This window comes from Verruconis gallopava, assembly GCF_000836295.1.
Source record: "Verruconis gallopava strain CBS 43764 unplaced genomic scaffold supercont1.15, whole genome shotgun sequence".
Classification (NCBI taxonomy): domain Eukaryota; kingdom Fungi; phylum Ascomycota; class Dothideomycetes; order Venturiales; family Sympoventuriaceae; genus Verruconis; species Verruconis gallopava.
In genome coordinates, this window is record NW_015622151.1 from 56,374 (window position 1) to 76,381 (window position 20,008).

Here is a 20,008-nt window from a genome sequence, read left to right on the forward strand (position 1 = left end):
AACCTTATTTTGACCTTCCTCAGGATATGCGTCTGCTCCTTTCAATTGGCTGTTCCAAATTCAGCCTTACATTTCATCGTTGCGGTTGTGGCTGACGTGCCGTCGCCGTTCCGACCGCTACTGGCCCCAGAATGCACATCATCAGCCATTTAGAATCCTCATCTGAGTCTTGAAAACCGTTTAAGCAGTTACAGTCATGACACGAGCTCGCACTCTGATGCGTTAATGCGCCTCCTGTCGTTCTACTCGTCTCGGCTCTGCTCTATCCGCTCTTCCATCACTGTGCTTTTGTGGCAGTGTGTCCAGACGACAAGCAGACATACGAGCCGGTATGTGCATGGTCTCAAGACCAGAAGAAACTGATAAAAGGCAACCTAATTAAGTAGTGAACTACTTATTCTTATACCTTCATACAACAATAATTATTCTTCATCACCCAACATATACTCGTTCTTTCCTCCATTACGTTCGATCACTCACTCCACAGTTTAAATTCTCAAATCGACATTCACCAATACCACATTGTCTTTCTCAGCTCAAGGTGTTGACGATTACTACCTCTTGTACGAACATCGAATTGCACCAACAATACAACGACGTTTCTGGATTCCAGTGGAAATCTTGGGAGCCAAATTTCGACAGTCTCTATCGCAAATGATATCGCAAATGACAAGCACTTCAGTCGTCATGATCTTCTTTTTCCAGCGGGGAGCTCTCTTTGGAGATGATGACCCTGAAGACGGCCGTGGAGGTTACAACTGATGTCGCTCTCGGCTTTCCTGACAACATGGCCATAATGTCCGTCACGAAAAAGGCTACTTTCACTCGTGGCTTAAAAGTTTGGCGTTGATATTGTCACTACGCTCTTGAATTATCTTTCACAGGCGAATCACCGAAGTCCATTATCCTGATTACAAACCGGTGTTGTGGGATCAAAAAAAAGTTACGATGTGTTTGTGCGTATGATACCCCAGGAGCGATTTTATCATGCAGCAGTGGCGTTTGGGAGTTTGGGAGTCTGAAAAACAAAGAGCGGTTCATTCCTCACATATCGGTTGCTTCATCTTCTTGAACATCAAATCCTCTTCAACCCACAGGCGTCTGAAAATGCTGTATATTAGACATTGCGCAAGTGTATTTCACCAAAGTCCTAGTCTCATACTCCTTACAAGCTTTTGGCTGCTTTATTGAACTTGAAGTCATTTCTCCCCCGTGTCCGCTCTTGAAATCTTTGATGCTACCCTGAAACTCACAGCATTTCGGTATGTTCCGTTTGTACCTCGTCAGTGGGCCCCAAGAGGAAAGTCACGCCGTGTACAAGAAAAGAAACTTCCCGAGCCAATCGTTATTAGAATAGGACTTGTATTTCCGCATATAGCTCATTGGCTTAAACGCAATTTAGGACCTGCAAGTTGCATTACTTGTCGGAGTCTAGGTGGACGCCTTTGGCACGATTCGGTGCTTTCCTGATCCAGCGTGAGCTAAATTGTCGCTTGGTTCGATTCAACTTTGATAAAAGACACGGTGATAGCCATATTCAATGCTCAAAGTTCAGTATCACAGACTCATACGGCTACCAATCCGACATCTTCGTGCGAGCTAAAGAAGAAGGGGTTGAAACTTGGAGGGGACTAAATTCCCTACGACCAATGAGTAGAAGGACGCGCAGATCTTCTTTATTCACGGAATTGAGCTCTCCTGCGTCTAGTCCATGCTTCAGTCCCAATCAACTTTACGCGAAGGATTTCGCTAGTCTTCAAATCATCGTCTTTTTCTCATAGGCTGTCATTGGGCCTTGACCAGCTGAATGCATCAGTCCTCATCACAGCGTACTGGATCAGTGTGCCTTGCCCTCCGGTAAGGACTTCTTGTTAGCAGAGGAAGAGGTTTGCGATTACCCTGATCGTCAACCTCTTGGTAACATTGCGGTCTTTGCATTTTCGCAACATTGGTGATAAAGAGTGTCCGTTGCTTTTGGAAATTCCTCTCGAAAACAAATTGTAGGGTGCGACGCGTGTGCTTGTCTGTGTCCGGAATCCTAAGCCATTGCATCAGCCTTGAGTGTTCGGCAGACGTACAAATTGATTGGATGGCTGAGAGGATATTCTTGACCAGCTTCTAGCATGCCTGCGTCATAGTTCGTGTAGAGAGCATTTCCAGCTCAACGACCCTCGATTTAGAAGCTCCGGACGCAGAGATGTAGAACGGATTGCCGAACTCTGATCCGATGTCCAAATCCAAAGCCGGTAGCGGAGCATTTCCGTGCCACCTCTCATGTGGGGAAGAAGTCAAGGACTATTGTTTTTCAATGCCGCCAATCTCGACGAGAATCACAATAAGAAGAGCGATTGGAAGAATATTGCCTAGGTTCAGTGCTCGAAGAAATTTTTCTACGCTACAATTTCTCAATATGCGCCTCTCATATGTTCCTGATCCTCCAAACTTCACCTCCGATGCGGACAATGAAATCGTACAGAGGATTCGGCAACGACGAGGCGAACGAGGTTTGATATCGTTGGATAGGGCATTGCTACATAGTCCTCCTGTAGCCAATGGCTGGTAATATGCACTATTCTGCTTCTTCTCTGAAGACAGTCCGGCATTGAATCTTGAATATCGCAGTTGACAATGTGCAGGAACACCCTACTTGGCGCTGTCCGCACCCAAACCACACTTTCGGTCTCCATAAAGGAGACGGCCATCACCCGCGTCGCAGTTTTGAATCGCGCTTGGTACGAATTCGAGCATCATGCGCCGTTACTTCTGAGAGACGGCGGGATGCCAATCGAAGGGCTGAAATACATCCTTTCAGTACCTGCGCGAACACGGCCAGAAATCAGCGCCAAGATTGGCATGGATGAGCAGCATGCAGCGGTGCTACAGTACACGGACTACATGACGCTCGACTGCGAGGTGCCCGACGATGTGTTTGCGAGGTTGAAGAGCCTGTTCAACGAACGTGAAGTCGTGGAGATTACCGCAACTGTCGGCGCATACAATTGCGTGTCGAGATTCTTGGTTGCTCTAGATGTCAGTGAAAGGAATGGGGTGGAAGGAATGAAGGAGTCACTGAAGCATGTCAGCGCGGAGTTGGAAGACGTAACACCTGCGAGTAGATAAACTGAGAAGAATAAACGCTGGGGCGGAGCAAGGCGAACAGTCTACTCGAAAAATCGTCCAGTTTGCCGAGAAAAATAAGTTTGTTTATGACTGTCGCATGGTCTCCTCACTTGCCATGCAAGGTATTCCCACATCAATTGCCTAACGCCGTAGCCCTTATTGATGCCATGATGCCATATGTGTCTGAACTATATTCGCACAGTCCCGCCAGCCTTCAAGACCAACTTCAACAAATCGGAATAGCTTTCATGGTACTCGGAATCTTCGACGGGCTTGCCCTTGCCCCTGTCTTTTGCTACCATTACCACGCTCGTTGGTCTTTTGGTGTTCCCAGCCATGCCCAGCTCGGCTCGTGATTGCACGTATATGTATGGAATGTTGTGATCTTCACACAGAACTGGAATATGCGATATGACATCCATTGGCGAGATATCTGCGGCCAGAATAACGATGCCAGGAGGATTGGTGGTGCCGCTGTTGGAGGGTGCAGATGTTTCAGTCTTGCGGACCGATTTAACAACCTCCTTCACGCCGCGCTTGAGGACCTTGTGTTTAGCCGCTGTACACAAACAACATCAGTATCATTCGGCAAACCTAGAATGCATAGGCACGTACCTTTCTTGACTGCTTTCAGCACCTTCCTGGTTTGCTTCTCATCGGCCAGAGGGTTCGCAAACGGTACCAGAGCCTCCTTCGGAATCGTTCTCAACTGCACCTCCTCATCGGCATCCACTCCATTGACTTTAGCAACGGCTTCAGAGCCACCATTTGCTGCTTCGGCATTGGTCTGCGCCTTCGCCTCGACCTCACTTAGCAGTGCGTTGATTTCTTTCTCGCTCTTGCTCTTTTTCTCCTTCTTCTCCTTTTTCGACTTCTTTACACCGTCGACCTCTGCGCGTTTTTCTTTCTTCTCCTTTTTTTCTTTCTTTTCTGGCTTGTCCTTCGCCATTGTGTCGCGTGAAGACTTTTCGCAGGTTTGCGATTTGCGATCTTGTGGTTGTGCAGCTTGGAATCTTTTTTTCCCGGCCTCGCAGACCATGCACTAGTCCTGTTTGGACTGGAATAACCACAGAGAATCACGTGCACGCACTTCAGCTCAGGCGACTTAGTGAAGTAACTCTGCATTACAACTGTTTTTCCTTTACAAAATGGGCTTTGTGAAAGTAGAAACTGCTTCTACAAATGAGGCTCACATGTGAGTGAATGCTTAGGATCACATTTAGAATCACGTATTGTTATAGAACATATGGAGTCGACGACATCCGCAAATGCCTCCTTACACTGCAATAGTATTGACATTTATATCCAGCTCAGAGGTATTCGATTCTTTAAGTTGGGAGAAAAGGAAGAGATCAGAATGTTTTCCTAGAAATAATCAAAGCTAGAAATAATTCAATGCATGTAAATGTACTCCATGTTGCTATTAACAAAGAAATGAACGCATCATGTTGACCGTTCATCGAAAGTAATCCCAATCACCGAGAGGGTCAATAATACCCGAAGCTTTACGCATATTGCTAGGATAGTGCAAACCCGTTTGATATTTGAGCGATTTTGGCGTGTTTTACTCAATTTTGAGTCGCGATTCAGGAGCATAACTATACAAGTCATCCCTATTGCAATCTTCCTTGCACGCCTTTGGTCCGTCGCTCACTGATACATTTCATGCTCTTACTCTCTACAAAAATAACATTTGGTCGATATATCGATTATCATGCGCATGCTTATCCATCAAACCACAAAGAAGTCTCATTTAAATTGATCCAATAATTCATATTTCGATCGGATGTTGATATCAAGACCCATGGCCTTGGATCTACACAGCAGGAAGGATGTTCTCATATGTCTATATGACTAAGGACGAAGGTCGAAGGAGCAAACTCATTGCGACAGCAGTGAACATCCTGGAGTTAGACCTAACTAAAGGAGACAGTGCCTAGATTAACTCTGCATGAGACAGGGATGCACCACTAAAGAGCGATAATGATGAAGAGAGATCTTACACATGAACGAATGCGAAGCGTCGGAGATAGGATATCGCCATCGTTGAACATACAATACGTCCGAACCAGAGTTGATGACAAAAACACACACGCTAAACCTGATCCAGCGCGCTACTCCTCGGCCGAGCTTGGTAATGAGCTCGAATTATCTTCTGCCTAAGGTTATGATTTCATTATATTATGAGCATGTTCCTATTGCCCGTGAGAAGCTTGAAAAACACGCAAGGTATATATTCAAGCATCCGGCGTTTAAGATTATCCAGACGAAGAATTACGACAATGACGAAGTTCGACATCACAACAAAATACAAAATGAACTCGGGATATGAGATCCCAGTTCTGGGCTATGGCGTAAGTTTCCTGTTGATAATCTAATCCAAATCAATAAGCAACAGTCTGTACTTTAACAAAAAATACAACAAAACCACTCATATGAGACTTAGGTCTACCAAACTCCAAGCGCTATTGCTGAAGAGGTTGTGCATCACGCAATGGAAGTTGGCTATCGTCATGTAAGAATAATAGCCTTCATGCTTTGACACTCTCAAACTAATGTCATTACAGGTTGATTCCGCTGTTGCTTACAAAAATGAAGAGCCTTCTGCTGCAGGAATGAGAAAAGCTGGCATTCCAAGATCAGAGCTATTCTTCACAACAAAGGTTCCCCCTGGCCAAAATGACTATCAAGCAGTAAAAAAGCATATCGAAAATACGCTTAGAATCACGAAGCTCGATTACGTTGACCTGTACCTTCTGCATGCTCCATTTGGTGGCAAGGATGGAAGACTAGGTGCTTGGCGGGCTCTGGTGGAGGGTGTAGAGTCTGGGAAAATTCGAAGCATCGGAGTTAGTAATTACGGTGTACATCATCTTGACGAGCTTGAACAGTATATCAAGGCTACAGACGCGGCGCAAGGCAAGGGTAAGGGTGGGATACTAAGCGTGAATCAGGTCGAGCTTCATCCATGGCTACCACGGAAGGATATTGTAGAATGGTGTGAAAAAAGAGGAGTGCTTCTTGAGGTAATATAGACAGCACGGCTTTGATTGCGAACACTGATCAGTCCTGATAGGCATACTGCCCTCTTGTGAGAGCCCAAAAAGCCGAAGACCCTCTGCTGCTTCCTATCGCAGCAGCACACAACAAAACAACGGCGCAAGTTCTCCTTCGGTGGAGCTTGCAAAAAGGTTTTATACCACTACCAAAATCAGTTACCAAATCACGCATCGAGGAGAATGCCGACATTTACGACTTCGAACTCTCTCCAGAGGAAATGCGAAAGCTGGATCTAGATGTCTACGAACCATGCGCTTGGGATCCAACAACAAGTAGAGACTAGGTAGCATCAAAAACTCTGTTCGCTCTTGGAATTGAAATCAGGTTGTGCAGTTTTCCGTAAGAAATAAAGGAACAATGAACAGCGTATGTAAAACGGCTGAATATTCTGATAAAAGTGCAGTTTGAGTCTAAATTTGTAAGAGCGCACTAATGCCATATCCTGCACCGAGTTGCTATAGAATTGCTGTAAGGCGTGTTACATTTCTCAAGTGTCAAAAAAAAAATATTCGTATAAGGATCATTCAAGTCGTAGTCAGCATAGTCTATAAATAGGCCTGGCAGTCTTTGTCAATCCCATAAAAAGCTAATATCCTGGAAGAATAAATCAGGATAGAACGAAGATATATTAAAAACGGGAATATATTTAGCCGCTTGGGCGTGAGGACACTGTCTGGCTCCTCAAACGACAAACTGTCGTTCGCGAGTCACAAAAGGCCAGGTTCGTGATGATGTCATCAAAACCAAGTGGCCAACTGTCCCGCCTAACTTACGCAATGCGGCAACGTCTAACTTACATGTATATGCTCAAAAGTCTGTAAAATCGATTCTCGAGTTTTCCGCAACAGATATGGCGAGCTTTAGCGATCTACCCCTTGACATCCTTGTGCTTATCTTCCCCTACCTAGATCCGAAAGAATTCTTGAATCTTTGCAGAACTTGCCGGTCTTTAGCACAACCAAGCATTCGCAATGAGCCCACGTACTGGAGCTACCAAGTCAGAACTAAATTTCGCGTGCCAAATCGGCCTGCTGTACAATCAGACGGCCTACGCTGGGAGAGTTTGTACAAGCGATTGCGGACACAGTCGAGGGTGTATACTTGGGGGCAAAACACCCATGGCTGCCTGGGTAGAGACACAAGTTCACCCGCACGAGCCGTGGAACCAAGGAGAGGTCGCGGTATAGGCCGACGGCTTCCGTTGCCGACGCAATCTCGAAGTAGTCAACTAAGCACGTGGCCAGGAGAGATGCTCAAAGCTCGAGAGATCAGTGTAGTCTCTGACTTGCAATGCGGTGGATGGAGCACCAGTTTGCTCACAGATAAAGGCATCATATACTCGGTCGGAGTTCTTGACGGCTTAAATCAATGGAGCTCAGCTGAAGAACTGCGTCCACTTCATTTTGATTCTGTCAACAATGAAAAGCCTGCAGCTCATACCACCATTCGGCAATTTTCTTCAGGCAGAAGACACATTTTAGGTCTCTCGGATGATGGCACCATCTGGAGTTGGGCCGACATCAAACGACAAGCCTGTAAAATCTTACTCCCTGACCTCAATGGCACCGTTCGTAGTGTAGTAGCAGGGTGGGACAGGAGTTCCGCATTGATTCGAGGGCTCGGTATTGTGTTGTGGGACACTGTTCGACCTGGAGTAACAGAGCGCGCGCTTGATAACTGGATCATAATTCCAAAAACCGGCTACAGACGAGCCCGAGGCATGCAGAACCTTTCGAGGCAAGCCGATGCCGTTGCTGATGCAATTGGAGAAGTAATAAGCTACATCGTGCTGGAGAATTATGTCGTTTTTGTTACAGACACTGAAAAAGTCTTCGCCTGTCGCTTCAAACATGACGTAAACTCTGGCATTATTCACGATACGTTTGAGCTTACTGACTTATCGATCAGCGCTAAGGATGTTCAAGGCTCGTTCAGGAGGTTCGCAGTATTCAAAGGCGAAGGAGAAGTGTTGATCGCGGACCAAGATTACCTTGATGCCTGTGCACTCCAAATATCTCAACAAAGCGTAGCGACCATGCCGGAAATTATGGTCGTACCAGCATTACAGAATTCAGGAGTTATTCAGCTTGCATTTGGTGACTACCACTACCATGCTCTGCATTCTGATGGAAGTATCTCTTCCTACGGTGTCGAACCAGGAGGCTCTGCACTAGGTCTAGGTGGAGCAATGGACATGGGATTGCCTCATGGAATGCTACGTGGCATCAAATACAATCCATGGAACCACGACGGTGTGTTATTACCTCATGCTTATGCAAGAGGTAGACGAATTTGGTTCCATAAGGAACAAGAGGCTTGGGTGCGGTTCCTTGCAAATGGTGGCAAAGACAAGGATGAAGCCAAGGAGCGCATGAGACAAGTAGGAAGTATGCCAGCGGTGCAAGGTGAAGTCAGTGAGTGGGTAGAACAGATGGGTTCAAATTGGCACAAGAGGCCTGAGGTACAGAAAGTTGATAAGGACGGACTGGGTGCGTATTTCGCACTGTCAGTTGCTGCAGCTGGTTGGCATAGCGGATCTCTGCTTCTAGTCAATGATGCTGTCGTCGATGCCGTGAGAGAAAGCTGCCTCGAGTCTATTCCCGGCTATCCTCGGGATGATGAACAATCCACAGCAACGAAAGAGTCCAAACTGGCGCAAAGTATGTTCTCATCAATCTGGAGTATGGCAAGAGATTACTTAAGCTTACGAGTAGCCCCAGCCGGTAACCAGGAAAGTCGCAACGACGATTCCGAAGACAACGAGCAAACGATATTACCTCCCAAAGGAAAGCAATGGATCTGGGTCAATCAAGACTTTCCTCGCTTGAGGCTTGATGACGGATTTGAGATGGAGGGCCAAATCGGGTTCACGGAATGGAAGGAGCCAAAGCCTGATTGGAAGCTGCGATGGACTGGAGATGACAGACGAGTTTTTGGCGTTTCAGGTTGGATTTTTGAAGAATAGACGATCAAGAGCGTCTGTACCTACCCTTTCTCCTTGATATCTCAGATCTACTTTCCATGAAAGATCAGCGATCGTAACATTGCTCCATCCCTCGTGGATGTCGAACTCACCCTCAAATTTCCAGCTTGAACAACTTCTTAAACCCCACGCGTAATGAACCAAGTTTACCAATGCATTACTGTAAGGGATTATCGCAGAACTTCCCGCCCCCAATGTGGTGTCAATTCCACCAAACAAAAACATGTGCCCCGCATGTACGTGTTGCGGCAAATGTCAGTCCCACGAAACTTGCTCATTACCATGCCAGATGCGGCAACGGTAAGCTATGCTTCTCGGATCTCGCTATATTCGTACTTTTCAGGAGTAAAACCTGGGATCTGATTGGAACAATCTGCGGAAATCGGGAGCACTTGGAATGATTACTAGCAGGAAATTTCTCTAAGCTGTGCGCAGACCGCGCTTCGGAACGAACAGCCGTCAACAATGGTCAACAAAAAGTTCGAATCTTTGGCTGATGCTCGTATCAAGTTTTTTCGTACTGGGCACTCTATCTACGTTAATGTGGGGCTCTGAGTGTATAAAGCAGCGTTCTTGTCCTCAAGCCAGCTGAAGCTTTATTAACACAAGATCGAAAAGCCCATTGAAACTACGCCTTCAATCTGATTTCAGCAAAAAATTTGCTTAAAATACAGAAATAAAGCACTAAAATGGGCCCATGCACCTGTGCTTCCGACAAAGGCTGCAACTGTGGTAATGATTGCAGCTGTTGTGAGTGTTGAGTCACCAAATTATGATGAACAGCCACTGATCCAAACAGCGCACTAGAGAATCAATGAGAAATTGAAAATTTACAACAATGAGAGGAGAATAGGTCTACGAGTTGAGTATTTGGGTTTTGGAATGTGACGCAAGCAAATTGCCGTGTTCGTCGGTTTTATTGCACGTTCAGATAAATTATGATTGAAAACGGAAGATAGTCTGTACGCAAGGTATCTCACCACCTCAGTCGGAAAGGACTTTAAAAGGAGAAGAAAATGTTCTCCTCCTACATATCATTCTTTTCAGTACAGAAATTTTAGGATCAATATTTCGAATTATACGGAATCAAAATTGAGAAGTGTTTTCTAAATCATTAAGACCTCGCCTATGCAAACCAGAGAAGAGCCTATACTATACTCGAAATTCGTTTCTTATCGGAGCCTACCGGTTTCATTCACCAATATTTGGTCTCTAGCTTGAACTTTGGTTTGTTGGCTTGATCAGTGGAGAACATAAATAGCCTCGCAAATCTGCATATATACGAAATGTATACATGAAGCAAACCGACTGTTCTTCAAGGTACGACCTGGTCTATGACTGTAAGCGAAAGTTCATCATGAATCTCTGTTCCTCAATAATATAGTTGTACGCCTGAAAATTTCGAACACAGAGTGTAAGACTAATGTTTTCAATTGGAGTAGACAAAGCTACACGGGTGCGTGTGTGTCAATTCTAGTATCCAGTATAAAATCATCAAGCTGGGCGATCCGAGTGTATCCTATGTCAGTCATGGTATTTCGATTTCTCTATTCTTCCTTCCATTTAGCGCGAAGCTTGTTCGAGAAAGGTGAGCTGAAACCTCGAATTTGCAGCAGTCAAATGTTTCTAGGCCGAGTTCTGACAAGATGGCCGAACAGCAACGAATGGAAATGAATCGAAGTAGGCAGTCTCAGTCTAATAAATGGTAACATTCAGAATAGCATATTTCAGAATCCTGTTTTGACATTGATTTGGTTGCAAAGAGGCTGAGTTAGAAATGATACTTTGCATAGATAAAATCTTATAGCGGGAGACGAGTGGTCTACACATGCGGCGACGATATCAATTAGACATAGCGAGTTGGACTACGGAAGACTCGAGTGTTCGTTTGCTGGATGCTGCGATCCGAATTCAAATGGAGGCGAATTATGTACATGTTCAAGGCAATGAAACGGAGTATTCGAAGCCAGAAGGTGGCTTGTATTTGATCATGCTGATTATTTACGGGCATTAAAGTTGTTTACTTTGGGCGAGGCTACCTGAAATCAAATTGCTAACATACGCTTAAGATCGTCAATGAAGCTGCGAATTTTAAGAAATGAATTAATGGAAAACAGACGGACCCCTACGACACGTGATGCAACACCGACTTCCTACAACATTTTGGTCTGATTGCAAAGAGAAATCCCCTCAACGTTGAATTTGTAACCCAGAAAGCTGACATACGTCAGTTCTTCATTTCCTTAGACTGTATTCTGTGCTATTCAGCTCCGTTATGGCGCTTACAGAATCCTTTGCTGAAATTAAAAAATCTGGGGTTGACGGCAGGGGTCTTTTTGCATCGAAAAGCCTCAAGGCAGGCGAATCAATCTTCAGGAAAGCCCGACCTCTTGTTGCTGCATTAGATGTGCCTCGACTTGAAGACACCTGCGTCAACTGCTTCAGAACTAAGCTAAGTGAAGGGTTGTATGACGAAGCAGCAACGTTGGAGATCAAGAAATGCACGGGATGTCGAATCGTAGCATATTGTGGCAAGGTCGGTTATCGATGTGTGTAATTATTAGAATGGCTACTAATGGTCATTTTTTAGTCTTGCCAATCGCAACATTGGAAGAGATGCCACAAATACATGTGCAAGATCTTGAAGGAATCCCAGGGAATTGGACCCCGTCCGAATGAGAATCAGCACAACTCCGGCGTCATATTCGCGTTGATGGAGATAATTCAAACACGCCAGAATATGAGACTGTCTGAGAACGATTGGATTGCCATGCTTCAACTCAAGTCTCACGCGAAAGAGATGAAAGCACAGGATCCAAGGCGATATCATGAAGCTGAGACGATTGCAGAAAAGACGCTGATGTACCTCAATAACCCACCCGACTACGCCAAAGACTTCACCACTCTAATAGCTTGTGCAATACTCACCAACAGCTTGACACTGGTCGCACCAACATGTGATCCTCTAGGCCTCGTCTTTGACCCTTTTTGTTGTCTTGCTAACCACTGCTGCGAGCCAAACGCTTATGTCATGATGAATGGCGCAGAAATTTCATTTAGACCATTAAAAGAAATCTCAAAAGATGAGGAAATCTTTGTCTCGTACATTGATAGCACCGAGGCAATTAGCGTCAGGCAGTCTCAACTGGCCAAGCGATACTATTTCACTTGCAAATGCACAAAATGTGCGCGCGGCGCGACGTCACCGCAGGACATTTTCTTGACACCGACTTCTGAAGCCCGACAAGAAATGAAGAACGCAGTCGACAACATGCAGCAAGAGATGTCCAAAGCAATAGCTTCGATGAAAGCGGCATATAATCTAGAGAATTCACAGTTGACACAAGGTGAAATTATCGATTTCTACATTCGTAACAAGCTCTCGATAGCAACCGATCTACAATCATCATCCAACCGTCTTGAAATGCTTCGTCATATCCTGGAAGAATGTCAGAAGTTTGGGCAATACGCGATAACTCGGCAACCGTATGCCGCGGCTCGCAACGAATATGTCTTGGAATGCATATGTCAAGGAGAGTTTGAGACGGCGTGGTTACATGCAGTTCGAAGCTACATTGAAATTGATCCCCTGCTTTACCCGGAAGCTCACAACCCTCTTCGAGTAGTTCATACATTCCGGCTAGCCAAACTGAGCAATTTTCTGGCGTCTGAACCTCACGACAAAATCCAGACCGTCATAGGGGTTTGTTCGGAGGCCAACCTAGCTATACCCGTACTTGCATGGAACTGCATGAGAGAGGCTTCTCAGCAGGTGGATAAGAGTCACGGAGCTGATTCACCTTTCACTCTAGCTGTTAAATCAACATTCAATACAGCTGTGGCGGAGATTCAGAATATAGCACCGGGCGCGATCAAGCAAATCGAACGGGAGCTAGGCAGTCTGCACCCTTCTTTAAAAAAAGTATCTGCGAGCCTGCCATACTGAGCCATCGCGATCTTTTCCATCTTAGACCGGCGAGATCCGCAGTCAATGGGGATCTAGGATACTGGGGCGCGTGTCTTGCGAAGGATTCATTCTGCATGCAGGCACACATCTACTCGATTGGGTATTGAATGCGAGACCAGATCTATGTACTAGGCTTAACGCTGTATGCTCTGCAAAAGTGAGGACTTCTGCCGTGAGTGTTAGCAAGTGAGGGTGGTGGAACTCAACGCACCTCTTTTTTTTCTTTCCAAGGTCAAGTTCCTCGGTTTCTGGAATTCTGAGGTTGGCGGGGTCGATCGGACGGGCGAGTGATCTTGGTTCGAGGCCACGAGATCTCTTTAGTCCCGGATGATGCTCCTTGCAAGCGTGCGGATCCTTGACCGACCAGGATCAATGGGCGCAACGTCATGTAGTCACGTGGCCTCGCCTTTTCTTCCCAGAGTAACTGACGGTTCAACGTCGCCCGAAAATGGACAAGTCAAGAATAAAAATGCTAACTAGATGTCGCTTTTGCTTGGCCCGCTGTTGGTAGCCCCTCATTTCTCGCGATGCTTCTGCGGAGAATAACGCCGATGGTGAATCAGCTCCGTGGCAGCAAGCAGTTACACCGGTTTTCGACCGTCTTCGAGGCATTTGTCCGTTAGTTTTATACTCTCCATGCTTTCCACATGTTACCTTTCCGGAAGTCATACCGTGCACCGTTGTTCCCCGCGTTATGAGCAAGCAAGGAAATGCAGATATACAGGGAAGACACGTTGTGCTAATTCTTTAAGTTCGATTGCGATACGCGGATGATGAGATCGACTCAAGGTTTTTTTTGGTGTCGCCGTGCTGTGCACACCTGATATGAAGACCATGCCATTTTCAAGCGCTTGCTGCTGCTACCCAAGAGCGCTTTTTTTGCTCCAGATGACCAAGTTCTGTGCGGAAGAAAGGAAAAGCACTCATGGATATGACACGTACGGTGAGAAATGATGTCTATATAAATCCTCAATAAAGCCTTTCCAGAGATTCTTGTTCTTCAGAGATACTCGGGAAGAGCTTTTGTATCTTCAGATCGATCCACTGTCCAAAACTTGGGACAAAGCTATCAACATGAAAAACTTTCTCCTTATTCTTGCATTAAACGTCCTTGCTCTTGCTGCTCCAGTGGTTCAGGAACACAAGCGTCAGATTACTGACAATGAGTTCTTGGATGGTCCATGTAGAGACATCATCTTATTCTTCGTACGAGGGACATTTGAACTCGGCAACATGGTTAGCAAGGTCTCCAGTTACAAAAAACGGAAGTAAGCTTATAAGTCAAACAGGGTCTCATCGTTGGGCCACCGTTGTCGGCTGGGTTGAAGAATAATTTTGGTGATGACCGCGTTGCGACCCAAGGAGTGGATTACGCCGCTGGGGTCGCCACCAACTTTTTGCCCGACAATGCGGACCCCGTCGGGGTTGCAAACATGCAGAATCTTTTCAATGAGGCGGCAACGCGGTGTCCAAACTCCGTAGTGGTTGCAGGCGGCTACAGCCAGGGAGCTGCTATTACCCATGCAGCCATCGCAGGCCTCTCCGACTCAGTCAAAAGCCAGATCGTGGGCGTGACGTTGTTCGGAGATACGCGCAATGAGCAGGACCATGGATCAATCGAAGGCTATCCACAGGATGACCTCCTGATCATTTGCAATCCAGGGGATTTGGTCTGTGATGGAACACTGATCATTACACCAGCACATTTACTCTATACGCCGCGAGTTCCTGAAGCTGTTGCGTTCTTGACAGAGAAGATAAACGCGGCTGGTGTGTGAGCTTCCTTGAATGATGAAGCCAAAAAAAAAAAAAAAAAATCCGGTATATAGTAATTAGCTGCAAATGAAATACTTCAGATGCCAGAATCTGAAAGTTGCCAGTCGTTCGCTATTACGCAGGAATTCCTAAATTTGTGAATAGATATGTATCTTCGTCGGCTTTTGAGATACTTAAGTGGGGCCCATTATCTGGTTTGGCCAAGAGGCTAGGTTAGGCCTCCTGTGTGCCAAATTTTAAAAGGCGAAATCGTCTTCCCTGCTGATACAAGCAGTTAGGATCAACCCCAGCGGCGCCAATTGCTGACCGCTGAGACAACGCCATGGAAAGGCTCCTGAACAATCGTACCCCACGCGGTTTGAGGGGCGACTCGACTTCCTCGAACTTTCAACCGTCCTAGACCGTTCCCAAAGTTTTCCACAGAGTGCGACTCCTGGTGTGAAAAGGTCGCACAGAATGGCGAGGATGACCACCCCGGAAGACGGGTCGTTGCCGGCATTCCAGAAAACGATCCCGACGGTCCACAGACTGGACCACTCGCAAGCCCAGCGCGTCCTCTGGGCGCTAGAGGAGCTGCACGCCTCCAACGGCCTCAAGTACCATTACAAGAACTACCCTCGCGTGCAGCCCAAGAACCCGGACCTTCTCGAGGTCTCTCCTCTGGGCAAGAGCCCCATCCTGACGGTCGAGGACCTGAAGGGCAGGCCGGTGCCGAACATCCAGGTCGTGGACGGCGTCGTGATGGAGACGCAGCTCATCTTGGAGTTCCTCGGCGAAAGCTACGGAGGGAAGGACCTCTGGGAGCCGGAGACGGCAGAGGAGAGACTGCGCGACCGCTATTTTCGCTCGTTCGCGACCGGGACGATGGTCGAGCGGGTCGACCAGGCAATGCTCTTCACGGCGCTGCCCAAGCTGATGCCGTTCCCGCTCAAACAGATCTTCGGCCTTCTATTCATCCCTTTGGAGAAGGCTTTCAGGGCATATCTCGTCGATTTTTTTGACTTCATGGAGTCTCAGTTGTCTGTCGAGCTTCCTTACTTTGCTGGAAAGAAGCTAGGAATTGCGGACTTCTGTCTCGAATTTCCGATGAGCATGGCTGTGTGCCAGGGCTTTCTGGATGGGAAGAAGTATCCCAAAATTCGGGCATGGCATGACACAATTACATCACGAGAAGCATACAAGAAAGCAATTGAGAAGGGTGGTGGGAAGGAAAAGTACGATCTAGTGTCCTTTGGGGCGAAATGAGCTCAGAATAGGGCTGCATAATCTTCAATTCGAGCTTTCCTGACCGTGGAAGAACATACGATTTGAAAAGAGCCGATTGCCAACATTTGCATACTCTCGCATGGTTTTTAATCAGAATTGTCTACCATTCATCTTCAGCGTCATCGTCATGACCATAGTCGCCACCAGTATAGTATCCTCCATGCACATTGTTTAAATGATCGTAGATTTTTCTGAAGTCAAATTGCTTGCCACAAGCCCAACACCAATGTGCTCCGCACACACAAGTCAGATGATCGCAACCGGAGGTCTTTTGCGAAGGAATATTACAGCTCGGGCATAGCTTGACTGGTCTCGCACGTACAGCGAGATTACGAGCTGCAGCACGTAAGCGTTGCTCCGCTGCCGCAGCTTCCACAGTTGCTTCACGACGTGCTGCTTCTAGTGCCCGTCTTGCAGCTTCCTCTTCGAGTCGAAGACGCTCGTACTCCTCATTAACGCATTCTTCGCAAACAAAATCATCGATCTCTTGAGGGGCACCTCGCGCACAAGACCTTTCCATGTACTGTTTTGCAGCAGAGCATCGCAAGCACCAGGCATATATCCAGGTACCTCGGTCCTCAACAGCCTTACGAAGGTTGCCTACGGCATGTATACCCATCCCATGATTCGCGAGGGTCTTCGCTGTTGGCGCTCGGCGGCAGAATGGACAATTCAGAGTCGCTGGGTTAATTATGTGGCCAGAGGCATTAACGCCATACCAGGACTTCAAACAATCCTCGCAGATCTCCTGATTGCATCCGCGTCGTCCGCATGCCCGCCGCAGCTTGCTGCGGTGGAAATCAGAGAAGCATAAACTGCACGCAACAGACTCAGCTTGTCGTCGATCAATCCACGACTGCAGCTGGGATCGAATATCAGCAACGTTCTGAATTTGTTTGCCTTTGATAGTTAGAGCAGTTCCTTGCTTTAATCCCGGCAGAACGCGTATGTTGTCCAGGAAATTCTGCGGACCGACAGTGGATATGACCCAAAATAGAGACCTTTTGTTGAACGGTGCTTGGAGAGTATTATTTTCATTTCGCAAGAGCCATTGACTGCCATTTTCATTGATCAAGGCTTGAGCGGAAGTTTCCTGATCAACAATAGTCTTCTGTCCATGAGAGCAGGCCACGCACTGGAAACTCTTGGGTTTGCCATCTCGCATTTCACGAGTCCTGAACTCCATCGGCCAGACCATCCGGTTCATACAGGTTGTGCATTCGATCCAGGGGCAATTTTTCTGCTGACGACAATAGAAGCATTTAGGACGGACCCTTAGTTCGTCCGGGTTATATAGGACGTACTGCGCGCGGCATTGACGAGAGCTGCATTCGACCCATATGGCAGAAGTCGCAGAATTATCCTCTTTCGTGACATGGCTATGGATATATCGCTCTTTCATTTCAGCGGAACCATAGTCATTCGCCGCGCATATACCGCACAGATTCCTAGATTTCTCCGCCATGATGGTGACTGATCGAGGATACTCGCAACCACGACAGATCACAGTTGGGCCAATGGGCATTGCAGTCTTTTCTGGTGTCCATCCAACCCGGGCTATCAGGGTAGTATCCAGATTGACCTCAGCGAGCTTGTACGCGATGAGTTGCTGGAAAAGTTCTCGATCTGTACTTGTCAACAAGTCGATCGAACACCTTTCTCGCCACATATCATCAGCGTCAGTCAATAGAGAAAGACAGCTAGTGTTCCACGTTTCTGGAATTTCAACGTTGTTCCATCTATCTTTCCAAGAGAGCATCAACTTCGACGCTGCATCATATAGTGGCTTCATGCCCATCTTGATAGCCAATGCGGCTAAGACAGCCGCTGGGCGTTCCGCGAGCATTGTACCTGGTACAATAAGGTGAAGAAGAATGCGAAAGAGTTTGTACCCGTGCTTCTCGTTTCCTAAACACAAGGGTATCAAAGGAATATCTGCAAGCCGGATATGCGTCGGGAGATCTTCGCCTTCAAGAAATGATACGTTAGTCAATGCCTCTATAGTATGAGAATGAGGTTAGGGAACAAACCTTTGTTTACGTATGTCAGCTGTGTCAAAACCTTTCCGAGGCGTCGAAGGATTCGATAGTCGCAGGAACGACCTATCTCAAGCAACTCATCTCGCTTGAAGTCCGTTATGGTGCCTCCATCTTCGCCGACGCTCGAATCGTGTTTGAGAGTTGGGTCCAGGAAAACACAAGGAAAACGATCGTCGGTAGGCACGCTCTCGACTAGTTCTGCTATTTCCGCGCCAAAATCGTATGACTCTTCGAGCCAGGCCTTCATCCGAGACCTTTCGTTTTCATCTACGACCTTCTCCACGTTCAAGCTGAAGGCGTTCAATAAGTAATCGCGCTTTGGGTTTTGCCGGTCGTTGCAGATGGCTCGCCACAAGCTTCCAAAGACAGGATTGAGAGAGATGGCCGCAACATCGTTCTCAATAAGTTTCGCAATCTGTTCGGTTGCAACAAGACGATATTGCTCATCATTCTTGTACCGTTCCGCGAAGTTCATGACCAAAATGCGCTTCTTTGGCATGTACGACTTGAGGACTTCCGATGTTACATCTATTTGGGCAATGTTTCGTTCGATACGCGAGTCTGCCGCATACGAAGGACCCGTGGCCCAAAAGTAATCATTCGCCGTCTCATCCGTTTCGTTTTTCAAGACCTTTATCGTCGCCCCCTTTACGTAGCGAATCAAAACAGCAGGAAGTGCAGCAGAGGTAGTGCCAGCCTTCTCGACACCCATCCAGCTCAGAAGGACATCAATTGTGGTCTCTGCGATACTCGAAGGGTCTGATTTGGTCAGGTTGAAACACGCCCCGTGGGTCATGGAACTGAGGTAAGAATAGTATCCAGACTGCGACCTGGACGCTGCAAGAGTTGAGTCTAGAAAGGAGAAAACATGGGCCTTCTTGTCACCCCCGCGAAGGGTGTTTGCGGCTGACACCCAATCCGCGAATTCCGGAGCCTTGATTGTGTACATAAAAGCCGGACGAGTTCCTAATAAGTTGTGTTGCTCTCGCACCTGGTTGGATCCATGATCCTTTCCATTTCCATCTACAACGATGTGTGGGGGTGCATCAGTATATAGCAGCAAAATTGTGGTTGCATCCGCCCTCATTAGTTGGTGCGCTTTGGCAAGTCCCGTCTTCGTAGCTTCAGGGTAATCACCTCCACCAATTGGTTCAAGACGACGCGCCTTTTGCAGCAATTCGTCTGCAGTAATCGAGGCTTCGCCAGAGTGACCAGTCTCGTCAAGCCATCCTGACGACTCTAGCAGTCCGTTTCTCTCTCGGTTGGCCTCTGAATAGTCTCGATAGACGAGAAGACCGATGCGTGCAAAACAGTTCGTGAGCTGAGAGATCTGAATGATTTTTGGGAGGGAATTCTGCAACGCTACCAGGTAACTGGACATGGAGTATGTTGCGTCAACAAGCAAGAGAAGATCGTACGCCTCAGCCTGAGAGTCCATGTTGTATGGTTATCGATGGGTTCCCACTTTAACGATCTAGCCAGAAGTAACCCCAAGCTGCTGGCCTAGCATGCAATGACTGACTATAAGGCATGAAGAGGCGAAGAAACGTCCAGATTAGATACTTGACGAGAAAAGGAGTCATTGCGGCGGCCGTGGCTGAGTTAAGGGTGGCATACATCATTCTTATGGCTGCCTTTCGTCCATTCAAAGACACCGCGCATGCGGTGTTGAAATAGACTTCAATCTAACGCTTTTAAGGCACAAGTAGTCCTCAAACGTGTGAAGAATACGATGACAAGGCTTGAGGTGTTGCCTTTGTGGAAATTGACAAGATAAAGGCTTGCATTTGACGTGGA

General features: G+C 47.0%; 8 protein-coding genes across 8 annotated transcripts; 6 read left to right on the forward strand and 2 right to left on the reverse strand.

The window, feature by feature from the left end:
* The first annotated feature begins 2,312 nt into the window (after nucleotides 1-2,312).
* Nucleotides 2,313-3,211, forward strand: PV09_04993 (uncharacterized protein). Its single transcript, XM_016358440.1, has 2 exons — nucleotides 2,313-2,559; nucleotides 2,637-3,211. The coding sequence occupies exons 1-2, from the start codon at nucleotides 2,411-2,413 to the stop codon at nucleotides 3,118-3,120; spliced, it is 633 nt and encodes a 210-aa protein (XP_016213541.1). The 5' UTR covers nucleotides 2,313-2,410; the 3' UTR covers nucleotides 3,121-3,211.
* On the reverse strand, nucleotides 2,453-4,127 carry PV09_04994 (uncharacterized protein). The gene is made up of 2 exons (XM_016358441.1): nucleotides 3,736-4,127; nucleotides 2,453-3,679 (listed from the first exon to the last, which is right to left on the reverse strand). The coding sequence occupies exons 1-2, from the start codon at nucleotides 4,067-4,069 to the stop codon at nucleotides 3,309-3,311; spliced, it is 705 nt and encodes a 234-aa protein (XP_016213542.1). The 5' UTR covers nucleotides 4,070-4,127; the 3' UTR covers nucleotides 2,453-3,308.
* A 1,125-nt stretch (nucleotides 4,128-5,252) lies between these two features.
* Nucleotides 5,253-6,697, forward strand: PV09_04995 (uncharacterized protein). Its single transcript, XM_016358442.1, has 4 exons — nucleotides 5,253-5,474; nucleotides 5,567-5,635; nucleotides 5,688-6,146; nucleotides 6,197-6,697. The coding sequence occupies exons 1-4, from the start codon at nucleotides 5,304-5,306 to the stop codon at nucleotides 6,461-6,463; spliced, it is 966 nt and encodes a 321-aa protein (XP_016213543.1). The 5' UTR covers nucleotides 5,253-5,303; the 3' UTR covers nucleotides 6,464-6,697.
* A 289-nt stretch (nucleotides 6,698-6,986) lies between these two features.
* On the forward strand, nucleotides 6,987-9,291 carry PV09_04996 (uncharacterized protein). The gene is made up of 2 exons (XM_016358443.1): nucleotides 6,987-8,840; nucleotides 8,901-9,291. Exons 1-2 carry the CDS (start codon nucleotides 7,031-7,033, stop codon nucleotides 9,143-9,145), a joined length of 2,055 nt encoding a protein of 684 aa, XP_016213544.1. The 5' UTR covers nucleotides 6,987-7,030; the 3' UTR covers nucleotides 9,146-9,291.
* Nucleotides 9,292-11,358: 2,067 nt separating this feature from the next.
* Nucleotides 11,359-13,352, forward strand: PV09_04997 (uncharacterized protein). Its single transcript, XM_016358444.1, has 2 exons — nucleotides 11,359-11,699; nucleotides 11,754-13,352. The coding sequence occupies exons 1-2, from the start codon at nucleotides 11,439-11,441 to the stop codon at nucleotides 13,107-13,109; spliced, it is 1,617 nt and encodes a 538-aa protein (XP_016213545.1). The 5' UTR covers nucleotides 11,359-11,438; the 3' UTR covers nucleotides 13,110-13,352.
* PV09_04998 (uncharacterized protein) lies at nucleotides 13,336-14,908 on the forward strand (the record flags this gene model as incomplete). The annotated part of the gene is made up of 3 exons (XM_016358445.1): nucleotides 13,336-13,748; nucleotides 13,883-14,366; nucleotides 14,420-14,908. Exons 2-3 carry the CDS (start codon nucleotides 14,205-14,207, stop codon nucleotides 14,906-14,908), a joined length of 651 nt encoding a protein of 216 aa, XP_016213546.1. The 5' UTR covers nucleotides 13,336-13,748; nucleotides 13,883-14,204.
* A 267-nt stretch (nucleotides 14,909-15,175) lies between these two features.
* Nucleotides 15,176-16,251, forward strand: PV09_04999 (uncharacterized protein). Its single transcript, XM_016358446.1, has one exon. The coding sequence runs from the start codon at nucleotides 15,363-15,365 to the stop codon at nucleotides 16,149-16,151; it is 789 nt and encodes a 262-aa protein (XP_016213547.1). The 5' UTR covers nucleotides 15,176-15,362; the 3' UTR covers nucleotides 16,152-16,251.
* PV09_05000 (uncharacterized protein) lies at nucleotides 16,162-19,965 on the reverse strand. Its single transcript, XM_016358447.1, has 2 exons — nucleotides 18,203-19,965; nucleotides 16,162-18,140 (listed from the first exon to the last, which is right to left on the reverse strand). Exons 1-2 carry the CDS (start codon nucleotides 19,647-19,649, stop codon nucleotides 16,273-16,275), a joined length of 3,315 nt encoding a protein of 1,104 aa, XP_016213548.1. The 5' UTR covers nucleotides 19,650-19,965; the 3' UTR covers nucleotides 16,162-16,272.
* Nucleotides 19,966-20,008: the final 43 nt, after the last annotated feature.

Excerpts from the sequence above, each read along its gene's own strand:
- PV09_04993 (XM_016358440.1), top strand. The coding sequence starts at position 2,411 with ATGCGCCTCTCATATGTTCCTGATCCTCCAAACTTCACCTCCGATGCG. Across the intron at positions 2,560-2,636 it reads CCTCCTGTAGCCAATGGCTG|GAACACCCTACTTGGCGCTG; the intron begins GTAATATGCACT and ends GACAATGTGCAG.
- PV09_04996 (XM_016358443.1), top strand. The coding sequence starts at position 7,031 with ATGGCGAGCTTTAGCGATCTACCCCTTGACATCCTTGTGCTTATCTTC. Across the intron at positions 8,841-8,900 it reads AGAGTCCAAACTGGCGCAAA|CCGGTAACCAGGAAAGTCGC; the intron begins GTATGTTCTCAT and ends GAGTAGCCCCAG.
- PV09_04994 (XM_016358441.1), bottom strand. The coding sequence starts at position 4,069 with ATGGCGAAGGACAAGCCAGAAAAGAAAGAAAAAAAGGAGAAGAAAGAA. Across the intron at positions 3,680-3,735 it reads GCTGAAAGCAGTCAAGAAAG|CGGCTAAACACAAGGTCCTC; the intron begins GTACGTGCCTAT and ends GTTTGTGTACAG.
- PV09_04999 (XM_016358446.1), top strand. The coding sequence starts at position 15,363 with ATGGCGAGGATGACCACCCCGGAAGACGGGTCGTTGCCGGCATTCCAG.
- PV09_04997 (XM_016358444.1), top strand. The coding sequence starts at position 11,439 with ATGGCGCTTACAGAATCCTTTGCTGAAATTAAAAAATCTGGGGTTGAC. Across the intron at positions 11,700-11,753 it reads TCGTAGCATATTGTGGCAAG|TCTTGCCAATCGCAACATTG; the intron begins GTCGGTTATCGA and ends GTCATTTTTTAG.
- PV09_05000 (XM_016358447.1), bottom strand. The coding sequence starts at position 19,649 with ATGGACTCTCAGGCTGAGGCGTACGATCTTCTCTTGCTTGTTGACGCA. Across the intron at positions 18,141-18,202 it reads GCTGACATACGTAAACAAAG|GCGAAGATCTCCCGACGCAT; the intron begins GTTTGTTCCCTA and ends CATTTCTTGAAG.
- PV09_04995 (XM_016358442.1), top strand. The coding sequence starts at position 5,304 with ATGAGCATGTTCCTATTGCCCGTGAGAAGCTTGAAAAACACGCAAGGT. Across the intron at positions 5,475-5,566 it reads TCCCAGTTCTGGGCTATGGC|GTCTACCAAACTCCAAGCGC; the intron begins GTAAGTTTCCTG and ends TATGAGACTTAG. Across the intron at positions 5,636-5,687 it reads TGGAAGTTGGCTATCGTCAT|GTTGATTCCGCTGTTGCTTA; the intron begins GTAAGAATAATA and ends ATGTCATTACAG.